Source organism: Dendrobates tinctorius, unplaced genomic scaffold (genome assembly GCF_039654945.1).
Source record: "Dendrobates tinctorius isolate UK_male_01 unplaced genomic scaffold, ASM3965494v1 ptg000162l, whole genome shotgun sequence".
NCBI lineage: Eukaryota > Metazoa > Chordata > Amphibia > Anura > Dendrobatidae > Dendrobates > Dendrobates tinctorius.
The window spans coordinates 33,612,592-33,624,966 of record NW_027361829.1 but is presented as its reverse complement, the minus strand read 5'-3'; the positions used below and the strand labels follow the sequence as shown (position 1 = coordinate 33,624,966).

At 47.6% G+C, this 12,375-nt stretch overlaps 1 protein-coding gene across 1 annotated transcript in view; it reads left to right on the top strand.

Moving 5' to 3' along the window:
- Positions 1-6,964: 6,964 nt before the first annotated feature.
- The window catches only part of NT5C3A (5'-nucleotidase, cytosolic IIIA), a 63,649-nt gene continuing 58,238 nt past the window's right edge, over positions 6,965-12,375 (top strand). The window contains exon 1 of the mRNA XM_073549953.1: positions 6,965-7,360. Within this exon, the coding sequence (XP_073406054.1) occupies positions 7,223-7,360 (138 nt within the window). The 5' untranslated portion in view covers positions 6,965-7,222. The remainder of the gene's footprint in view (positions 7,361-12,375) is intronic.

The window sequence follows — 12,375 nt, the reverse complement described above, 5'->3', positions numbered from 1 at the left end:
CTGCTACATCCATCAGTAACCATTGCAACCTTAACCAACCACCACTGCCCTGGGACAACAGCTCTGCCTGTGGAGAGCTCTTCCAACTCTGCTGCATCACACCATGTGTCCCAGAGGATCTGCACTGCAGCGCTAGTCCCTTCTGACCAGATACCACAGGTGGCGTCATGAACACTCAATACAAAAACTCTTTATTTCTTATTCCCCTGTAAATACACCCCTTTTATTGAACGCCCAGGGCCACAGACCAGTTCACCACCGCTGTGACACTGCCCCTTTTAGAAGCGGCCCGGTACCGAGTAATCTGCACTGCCCTGGCGGGCACTCCATATATCGGGGGGGGGGGGGGTTATGTGCCATAGCAGGGACAGGTGTATATGGGGGGGTTATGTGCCATAGCAGGAACAGGTGTATATGTTATATGTGAATCTAATGAAAATGCAGAGTCCTTGTGGGTGGAGATAAGGCGAGGGGGAAAAATAAATAATAAATTACTAATAGGGGTTATGTCTCCAAAAATAATGGAAGCAACAGAGAATATCCTCATAAATCAAATAGGGGGACTTCAACTACCCTGAAATACATTGGGGAGCAGAAACCTGCAGTTCCAGCAAAGGTAATAGGTTTTTGACAACTATGAGAGACAATTACCTATCACAACTGGTTCAGGACCCAACAAGAGGGGGGGCACTGCTAGACCTAATATTAACCAACGGGCCAGACCGCAATATCGAATATAATGGTTGGGGGTCACTTGGGTAATAGTGATCACAAAATAATAAGTTTTCATGTATCTTTTAATAAGATGTGTGTGAAGAAACCAGAGTACATCTTAATTGCCCAGATGGCTATGTTTTTACAGGTCTGGAGGAATTGACTTTTTTGTCTGTATATTTGGCTTGTGGATTTAAGCGTGGATTTTGGTGGGTCAAGAAGGCTGACTTGCACAATGATATACCATGTAACATAGTGTATGCTTATCTGATGTTTGTTTATATTCTGGAATCAGTTTGTTGACTTTGAATGGAGATAGGGAACGGCTGTGAGGGTGTACTGAAGGACACTGGGTAATTCTAAAAATAGCTTACCTGCCTTGAGTATGAAAGACCCTGAGACAGAGAGACGGTGTCTCATCTCATCACATTGTCCGGCTAGTCGCTCTTTCTGCTAAACACCCAACGAACAAGAAACTCTTCAGTATCCCAGCTGAGGGTATGTCAGACCCGGCTGAAAGAACACAGGACTGCTCTCAGTTATCTCCCTACGCTTGTCATGACCTCCTCTCTGTGTGTTATCACAGGTGGAATAGCGACCCGGGGAGCTCTGACAAAACATCCACTAGCATCCCGGTGAGTCAGTGGAAAGGAGAGACCTTGTAATGTGCACCATCTTGGGGTAATTGCTGGGATTGTTCTGTTTGCTATTGGGTGTTGTGGTTCAATAAAGTATTGCCACACTGTTTTACCCTAACCCTGCGTTGTCTGTGTAGTATGTTGCCCACGGGGAGATAGAGTGGGCGTTCAGTGGTATTAGCCCTGGTCCATGCAGTTTTTCTAAAGGCAGCCAGGCCAGCGGACAGGAGAACCCACTGACCCCATTTCTACACACTGTGTAGTTGAGGGGTTACAAGGACACTAAACTTCAGGAAGGCAAATTTCCAAAGCATGAGAGATGATCTTGGTGCAATTAACTGGAATAATATCCTGAGACATAAAAATACACAACGAAAATGGGAGACGTTTATTAGCATCCTGAATAGGACCTGTGCACAATATACACTCACTGGCCACTTTATTAGGTACACCTGTCCAACTGTGTGTTAAGACTTAATTTCTAATCAGCCAATCACATGGCGGCAACTCAGTGCATTTAGGCATGTAGACATGGTCAAGACAATCTCCTGCAGTTCAAACCGAGCATCAGTATGGGGAAGAAAGGTGATTTGAGTGCCTTTGAACGTGGCATGATTGTTGGTGCCAGAAGGGCTGGTCTGAGTATTTCAGAAACTGCTGATCTACTGGGATTTTCACGCACAACCATCTCTAGGGTTTACAGAGAATGGTCCGAAAAAGAAAAAAAATCCAGTGAGCGGCAGTTCTGTGGCCGGAAATGCCATGTTGATGCCAGAGGTCAGAGGAGAATGGGCAGACTGGTTCGAGCTGATAGAAAGGCAACAGTGACTCAAATTGCCACCCGTTACAACCAAGGTAGGCAGAAGAGCATCTCTGAACGCACAGTGCGTCGAACTTTGAGGCAGATGGGCTACAGCAGCAGAAGACCACACTGGGTACCACTCCTCTCAGCTAAGAACAGGAAACTGAGGCTACAATTTGCACAAGCTCATCGAAATTGGACAGTAGAAGATTGGAAAAACGTTGCCTGGTCTGATGAGTCTCGATTTCTGCTGCGACATTCGGATGGTAGGGTCAGAATTTGGCGTAAACAACATGAAAGCATGGATCCATCCTGCCTTGTATCAACGGTTCAGGCTGGTGGTGGTGGTGTCATGGTGTGGGGAATTTTTTCTGGGCACTCTTTGGGCCCCTTGGTACCAATTGAGCATCGTTGCAACGCCACAGCCTACCTGAGTATTGTTGCTGACCATGTCCATCCCTTTATGACCACAATGTACCCAACATCTGATGGCTACTTTCAGCAGGATAATGCGCCATGTCATAAAGCTCGAATCATCTCAGATTGGTTTCTTGAACATGACAATGAGTTTACTGTACTCAAATGGCCTCCTCAGTCACCAGATCTCAATCCAATAGAGCATCTTTGGGATGTGGTGGAACGGGAGATTCGCATCAGGGATGTGCAGCCGACAAATCTGCGCCAACTGTGTGATGCCATCATGTCAATATGGTCCAAAATCTCTGAGGAATGCTTCCAGCACCTTGTTGAATCTCTGCCACGAAGAATTGAGGCAGTTCTGAAGGCAAAAGGGGGTCCAACCCCTTACTAGCATGGTGTACCTAATAAAGTGGCCAGTGAGTGTATACCGTATGGGAATAAACATGCTAGAAATAGGATAAAACCACTATGGTTAAATAGAGCTGTAAGGGGTGCAATAATTGACAAAAAGAAAGCATTTAGAGAATTAAAGCAAGTAGCTTGATGAGGAATTAAATAAATAATACAGAATATTAAATTCTGTAAAAACCAAATCAAGACAGCAAAGATTGAGACAGAGAGACTCATTGCCAGATAAAGTAAAAATAATCCCAAAATATTCTTTAACCACATAAATAGTAAGAAGCTAAAAAATGATAGTGTTGGCCCCCTTATAAATAGTCTGGACGAAATGGTGGATGAGGATGAGGAAAAAGCCAATATGCTAAATGACTTTTTTTTCAACATTATTTACACAAGAAAATCCCATGATGGATAACATGATCAGTGATAACAAAAATTCACCAAAAAGTCACCTGCTTAACCCAGCAGGAAGTACGGCGGCGTATAAAAATCACTAAAATTTTCAAATCCCCGGACCCGGATGGGATACACCCCCGAGTACTGCAGGAATTAAGCACAGTCATAGATAGACCATTATTTTTAATCTTTAAAGATTCCATAATAACAGGGTCTGTACCACAGGACTGGCGTATAGCAAATGTGGTGCCAATATTCAAAAAGGGGACAAAAACTGAACTTGGAAATTATAGGCCAGAGCCTGTTAACCTCACAGGACTCGGCTGGGGGAGCGCTGCTATACGGTCACAAGACCCTGCTCCCTAGACAAGGGAAAGGGTCCCTCTAGACCAGCAGCGCTCGACGCTGCAATTGCAGTGAGAGAGACGCACAAGTGTGCACGGCGCCTCACTGGTATGCGCCTCTAATCACTCAAGGTTGGGCTAAACAGCGCACAACTGGCGTATGGCGCTACACTGGCGGGTGCTGACTTGGCACGATACGGTAGTGCCCTATACAGGATGACACCACCAGATGCTAGTGTGATATTGCTAGGAGCACAGTGGCGGAAATATAGCCACCCGGTGGCGCTGACTCAGATACCCTAACACGAGTATCAAAGGAGGGGGTAATTTAATGAGTCATTCACCAGTTTCATGCATCCATCGTCACACATACCAATAACATAATGAGTCTATACTAGCGCATGGCCGAGAGGCCATGCTACCCTTTTATAGCAGCGTCCTTCCGGAACCTTCCTGATGGTCCAATCTGAGCTGCTTGAGGACCTGAGTACGTGACCTCCGACCTCCAATGCGAGGTCGTCCCACGGGCATGCTCAGTGGGCTGCAAAAGGGACTTAGACTCTGGAGCTGCTTGCTGCTGACTAGTGCAGGCTGCTATAGCTGAACCAGGGAAGGCAGCAGCAACCAACCCAACAGCACTAGCTTGAGCAAGACGCCTGGATCGCCGGCTTTGCTGAGCAGGCTCCACTGCAGCTCGGACTGAATGAGAGACCGCAGAAGGCAAGGCTCGGTATTCCTCCTGTGCAGAGGCAGAAACCCGACGCCTAACATTACCCCACCTCCCAGGGCCCCCTCCCTCCTACGCCTTGCTATGATCAAAGGCTGCAATGAGCAGGGGAGCATGAATATTCTCCACAGGCTCCCAGGTCCTATCCTCTGGGCCATGACCCTTCCAGTCCACCAGGTAATACCTTTTGCCATGTACCAACCTTACACCCCACAATGGCGTTCACCTCGTATTCGTCCGAGGACAAGCTTGATGTCCCGGTAGATGACTCGGAAAACTGGGACATGTGAACGGGCTTAAAGGGAATCTGTCACCCATTTTTAGTGATATCATGTAAAGATATCACCCAATTGTGCGTCCCACAAGGATTCTATTAGGACTTTTGATTGCCCCCAACCCCGCACTTTTGATGCATAAATACCTTTTTTATCTTGGTGATGTATGGAAATCGCCGTGGTCCGGTCTGACGGGTGGGGCTTATTCGCCTTCTCCCCTCTCCTCGGCTTGCTGAACGTAATCTTCATCTGTGAATATCACAGATGCCATAGTTTTCCGCGCTTGCGCATTGAAAAGGCCTCCGGCAAAGCATATAATCGGTACTGCGCATGCGCCAGTATTTTTCAGAGCGGTCTATGCCCCCACATGCAGAAGTCCTAATAGAATCCTTATGGGATGCACAATTGGGTGATATCTTTACATGATATCACTAAAAATGGGTGACAGATTCCCTTTAAGGAGAGACACGTGGAAGGTGTTGGTGATACCCAGGTGTGGAGGAAGGGCCAGACGGTAGATGTGGTGGTAATATGTGGTCTGAACATGGTGTTGCGGTATTTGTTCCTTGTATGTGATATTATTGGTAATTTTAAAAATCGAAAAATAAATAAAAATATACCTAAATTGTATTGGATATTTTAACAAATATTTAATAGGTTACAATAGAGTATAGCTCGGACAAAAGTGTCTACAGTGTTGTGGTGGAGGCTTAAAAAATCTTTTGGCCAAAACAAGAGCTGCCGGCTATATGTGTGATGTAGTCACCCCTTTTTTCGAATATGAGCTGCCAGCACCGCCATCAGGGGATTATCTACAGCATTCTGTAATGCTATAGATAAGCCCCCCCGAAGTAACCTGAAAGATAAGAAAAAAGAGTTAGATTATACTCACCCCGGCGACCGGTCTGGCTCCTCCCATCTTGCAGCTATGACGTCCTCTTCTTTCCTTCCTGTTGTGGCTCCTGCGCAGGCGCACTGCTCTGCCCTGTTGAGGGCAAAGCAGAGTCCTGCAGTGCACAGGCAGAGGTCAGAGGTCCGGTGCCTGCGCATTGCAGTATTCTGCTCTGCCCTCAACAGGGCAGAGCAGTGCGCCTGTGCAGGAGCCACAACAGGAAGGAAAGAAGAGGACGTCATAGCTGCAAGATGGGAGGAGCCAGACCGGACGCCGGGGTGAGTATAATCTAAAGGTACTGTCACACTTAGCGATGCACCAGCGATCCCGACCAGCGATATGACGCGGTCAGGATTGCTGGGGCATCGCTAAGTGGTTGCTAGTGAGCTGCCATACAGGCAGATCTCACCAGCGACATCGCTGGGGACGGGGATCGCTACTTACCTGTCAGATGAGGCGATTCTGACGTCCTACGGCCCGCGTCCATGCGTCGCTCGTCGGCGCCACAGGAAGCCCAGCAGGAAGGTGATGATGAGAAACGGTCCAGGACGTTCTCGCGCGATCAGTGATAACCAGCGGGGGAGTGGGTCGGAAGTAAGTATCACACATAGCGATATCACTATAACGTCACAAAACCAGTGACGTTATAGCGATATTGCTAGCGATATCGCTTAGTGTGACAGGCCCTAAACTCGTTTTTCTTCTCTTTCAGGTTACTTCGGGGGCTTATCTACAGCATTACAGAATGCATTACAGAATGCTGTAGCTAAGCCCCTGATGGCGGTGTCGGCAGCTCATATTCGAAAAAAGGGGTGACAGGTTCCCTGTAATGTGTGATAGGTGAGAAGTGGCGTTTTCCCAAGAGAGTGCTGTGGGACTGTAGACCGTTTGAGGGGTGGAAGCGGAGCTGGGGTGGAGCCTGGGCGGAGTCTCAAGGGGGCCCCAAAATTTTGCCAGTATGGGGCCCCGAAATTCCTAGTGGCAGCCCTGCCCGATATACACTTGTCCCGGTTATGGCACATAATCCCCCGGGAAATGCGGCAGCTCCTAATGGTGAATCCCCAGACACTGGTGGGGTCGGAGCTGTACACGCCCGGCGCTGTGCGTGGAATCGGGGTACACACAGAGCTGAGCCCACAGGGATCCCGTGCAGGCTGCAATCAGGAACCGCCGCTCGGCCTCCGCCACACACTATCCGCTTCGCTTCCGTTACCTAGGCAACAGGTGGAAATACTGGGTTCTTTGGTTTCGTTCTGCAGTTTGTAGGTGGTCAGTGGCGCCCTGACGTCACGACTTTCCGCCTATCGGAGAGTGCAGTTACATAGCATGGGCGGGATTAATAGTCTGAGCGTTGCTAAGCGCATGGAAAACGGAAGCGGAAAAGCAGGAACTGTCACTAGACGCGTGACAGCCGGCAACCGGAGTGGGCGGGAGCGGACGGCGGCGCGGCCTATGTAGCCGTTCACACACACAGGCAGCTTGTGACCCCGGCGGTACAGCATGGGCTTGTGTGTCGCTCTGTGCTCACGTGACTATAGCTCATAGTCCTATGCACCTGTAGCACGTGGTGCTGACGGACCGTGTCTGGTTATACAGTGTACCTGTACGAGCCATGGACAGGGCTTCTGTGGCCAAAATGGGGGCGGTGGCCAGCGCCAGCATGTGTGCCCTGGTGGCCGGAGTGGTGCTGGCACAATATATATTCACAGTGAAGAAGAAAACTGGAAGGAAAACAAAAATCATAGAAATGGTGAGTACTGTGACTAGTGACCGTGGCTTCTGAAGTCTGCAGGTGGCATGCTGATCCACACTGTGTGTTAGGCTGTGTGCACACGATGCAGAATTCCTGCGGATCCGCAGTGTGATGTACAGTAGCATGTAAATCATTGGAAAAAAAAACCGCTGTGCAGGCGCTGCGGGTTTTTCCGCGGTACAACATCCGCAGCATGTTACTACTTTTGTGCGGTTTTCCACCTCCCCAGTCTCCAAATCCGCAGGGGGAAAACCGCACAAAAACTGCAAGAAAAAAGGAAGAAATCTGCACAAAAACGCAAGAAAACCAAGAAAAAAAGGAAGAAATCCGCAGGAAAAATGCAGGTCATTTGACCAGCGGATTTCTTCAATTCTGCGCAGAAAAATCCGCAGGGCAAAAAAGTATGTGTGCACTCAGCCTTCAAGTCCATGGCCTGTCCATCTATGCTGCAGGGCTTCCCCGCAGGTTGTAGTTTTTCCAGTAGGTAAAATATGTGGAAATGTGCACCGTTACTGCAGCAGCCTGTGCTACTGAGGATTTTATTTAGGTGCAGACTTTCCACAGTGGAGGAAAGTCGATACACCATGATCGGAGCACGCCAGTCGCAGCAGACGTCCCCCCCCCCCACTGAGGTCGGAGCGTGCTGGTCGCGGCAGATGTCTCCCCAATCCAATCCTGCTGAGGTCGGAGCGCACCGGTTGCGGCAGACGCTCCTCCGCTGAGGTCGGACCGGTTGCGGCAGACGCTCCTCCGCTGAGGTCGGACCGGTTGCGGCAGACGCTCCTCCGCTGAGGTCGGACCGGTTGCGGCAGACGCTCCTCCGCTGAGGTCGCCCTGTTCAATACTTTTGTAATGCAGTACGCCACAAAACCCGTAATCAACACGTGGATGTTGCGTGTTCACAGTGACGGACACGTTTTTCCTCCGTGTGTGAACATCTCCTTGGGGTGACTTCATCTGCTGCAGAAACTCCTGTGACTCTCCCATTAATCTGGAAAAACTACTTCTACTAATGGAACTGAATTTCAATCCCAGGAATTTCTGCAGCACGTGATCAGACCCTTGTAGCGCCCCCCGCAGAGTGAGTGCGCTATACATTCCCTATGTGCTGCATCCAGTGAAATCCAGAAAGAACGCACGAGACTGCAGCATCGGTGTAGATGGGCCTGATATTGTGGGAACACAACCCGAGCGTCTCCTAAAGCAATGCAGAATGTTCTGTTCCCATAGCTAAATAGTGATGTATTAAGGGGGAATATCCCAAGTTGTCTATCAGGAGCATGCTGTTTCCCTGCCTTCAGGGGGTTGGTGCTCCTGATTGATTGACAGGACCAGACTTCGTCACTTCACTGGTCTGAACTATGTGCTGTCTGATGCTTCTAGCAAATGCAGCAGACTGCACTACTGTATAGGGTTCAGATCAGGAGACTTGCTTGTCCACTGAATCACTTTCATCCAGAAATGCAACAGTGGCCTTAAAGGTGTTGTCCACTAATAGGAAATCCCCTTCTTTATCTAAGTTTTAGGTGCTGATTACTCCCCTCCTGTGCTGGCTCCATTCCAGCGGTGTCGGCACTTGCGGTCCCAGGGCTCTCATGCTGTCCTTGTGACTCGTGAACCTGGCGTCACGGTCTCCACCTTTACACGAATTGAGCATGAAGAGGAAGTCCGGGCTGCAGCTGACCTTGGACTTCATGTTCAGTTTGATGGAAGGCGGGGACAACGACGCCAGTGCTGACTGGGCGCTGAACACCATGTGTCAGAACAACAGCGTGAGTGCTGACGCCGCTGTAATGGCACCAGCACGGGAAGTGAGTTTAGGATTTTTTGTTTTATCGGGGCCAAACATTTAGTTGAAGAAGGGGTTGTCCTAGTAGTGGACAATCCCTTTTATGTGTGTTTTGGATTATTGGCATGTTGGAAAAGTGCACATCTACCGAGGGCACAGAGTGGTGGTAGTGTCTTCTTTCAATATAGAGCAGTATATTTGTGACTTGCAGTCACAGCCCCTTCCCCCTCCCTGAAATGAAGTGTCATTGGTGACGCGCCTTTCAGTTGCTGTGTCCCTCCTTGCGAGCCGTGTGATCTGCACAGTGATGGCGTGTGCTCTGTTGTCGGCTCAGATCAGTAATAATCAGCCGGCGACAGAGCGGTGGCAGAATGCCTGGCGTGCAGGAGACCAGTGACGTCACTTGAGGGAGGGCTGGCAATAGATAGGGATGTAGAATGAAATATAGTTTGTCTTCGGACGTCCCCCTTTAAGGCTTCTTTTCCTTCTGTGGTTTTTTTTCATCAGTGTGTCTGTTTTCACCATTAGTTTCATCCGTGATTTTCTCATATAGAAAAGAAAAAATGGAAAATTCTCTTCTAACAATTGCAATGTTAAAAGCAGACCTCACTGTACTGACGCCCTCCTGCTGCTGTCCGTGGTTTTTCCGGACCCACAGTGGAGTTTCATTCATAAATTCAGTGAACATCACACATGTACCCAGGAGTGTCCTCATATGATGAAGGTGCAGGTCCTCCTGGAAGGGAACGTGACGGCTGATGTGTGCAGCAAGTATCCGGCACTGGCTGTATGACCAGGGAGAGACCTGTCAGTCCAATGCAGCGGGTGGGAGAAGCCGCCGGGGGTCTACATGTCTGACTGGTCTCCTGTGCAGCTCTTACAGTATATTTTTCTCTGAAAGCCCGCAGCGTTTCAGAGTTGCACATCCCTGGCTGAGATCAAACCGCCAGCGCCTGACACGTGCTTGTGCATTGGGCAGCATTTCTCAGCTGCAGGTGAAGCTCCGCACCATCGTCATTTTTGCAGTGAAGGTTTATCCATCCCATCAGCTGTGCTTTCTGTCTTGTGCCAGTGACATGGCTGCAGATGGGAAAAGGGAAATTCTGAATTACTGAACTCTTTAATTTGATTGTCCCAGGTAACCGTGTGCTAAATGCAGCCTCGCTGGCAATCCGCATACTGCTATAGGCCAGGCTGTAGTGTTTTCAGTGAATGGTGTTTATTGCAGGGTAATCTGTCCGTGCCCACCAAGTTCTCTCTGATAGTCTTAAGTCGTTAAAACCGTGCCAAATTCTGGGAGCACTGATGTGTATGGGGCATAGCTAAACTAGTGCTGCAACCCCTTCAATTTTTGAATTTATCACCAGGTAATATCATATCTTAGCTATATGCTACAAGTTTGATATGGATTAAGAACACATGGAACATGCACAAAAATGAACAGGTCAGTAAGAGACTGTTCACACCACCCGAAGACTGAGACACAGTATGACAAACATGCATGAATACTCTGTTGTAAAATATATGTAACAGTAAGCAACAAGTGCTAGTAAGAGATAACAAATACAGGGTATTTAGTTGATACGTTTTTTGCAAAAAATGTATACCAAGCCACTCCACCACGTCACAGTAACCCTTCTCGGAGCAGTCCTATCTAATGTGTTTAAAACCTGATCTTGTCAACAATACCTACATGAGCAGGATTCAGAAAGGCGCTGCACGGTATGGGCTCGCTGGGCATAATGGCTTTTTATGTGCATGTCCCACAAGAGAGAGGCAGGGATCTCCCAAAGCTTGCATAAGCAAGAAATAAATGAATCCTGCTCATGTAGGTATTGTTCACATGATCAGGTTTTAAATACATTAGATAGGACTGCTCCGAGAAGGGTTACCGTGATGTGGTGGAGTGGCTTGGTATACATTTTTTGCAAAAAAAGTATGAACTAAATACCCTTTTTTTTGTTATCTTTTACTAGCACTTGTTGCTTACTGTTACATATATTTTACAACAGAGTATTAATGCACGTTTGTCATTCTGTGTGTTTTTCTGTGTCTAAGTTTATGATATGGGAAACCCCTTGAAGAAAGTCTGTCGCCAAATCTAACCATATAATCTGTACGCCTCTTCAAATGGATCCTCTAACCCTGATGAGGATGGTGGGCTTACTGTGCAGATCCATCCGTGAATTCAATCCTTTCTGAAAACTCAGCGTTTTAGGAGTCCAGCTATAATACGCCAGATTTTACAAGTCTAAGACCCCTATTCATTAAAGGGATTCTGTCAGCAGCATGGTGTAGAGACAGAGACCCTGATTGCAGCAATGTCACTTGGTTCACTGGATGCAGCAGTTGTGATGGGAGCAAAATTTTCTCTGCTGCCGATCTGATATTGACCTGTGTTTTACACCACTCACACCACAGCTTTCTTGCGCACAATGCATAGTGACTTAGACTGCTAATCAGTGCTGGGGGTATGGTTGGACTAGCATGCACATGTATGCTTGTCCTGTGGTGATAATCTACTGATGAAGAAACTCTGATTGTATTGTAACAGCAAAACACAGCCCAGTAAGTGACACATCACTGTAATTATGGTGGTCTCAGGTTACATAGCAAAAACCTTCTGACGGATTCCCTTTAAGACTGGTATTTCCTACTACAGTCTTGACCTCATTCAGATGTCTGATTTTTGCGCATAATTGCTTTCCGTGGTTTTCACAAATGGCACTTGTACCTGTTATAGTCCATTCTAAAGTAATTTACATGTGATGTTTTATTTTTTTTTAATATGGAAAATCACAGGCATGTCTGATTTTTGCCGATTTTAGATCTGACCCTTGGATCCATCTATGGGTCCACCAAAAAATCGGATCAGACTGAGATGCCATTCGAGTGCAGTCTGATAGTCACAGACCGTCATATGGGAGGAGGGGGAGAAACTTTTTTTTTTTTTTTTCTCTATGTACATGAAAAACGGAACACATTTGGATGTGAGAAAAACAGAGGTTTGAATCATCCCTTCGTGGGCTGGTCCAGTACCTAAAATGTCCTTTCTAAATATCTTTCCTTATACCTTATCCACTTTTTACATTTTTTTTTAATTACACAATATTCTACACTTCTCCCTATCTAGCTAATCCCTAAATGTGTGGTGTCTTTTACTGCACGTCCTTTCATGTTTCATTTGAGAAGCTTCTAAAATAGAAAGTCCCAGGAGGCTGGG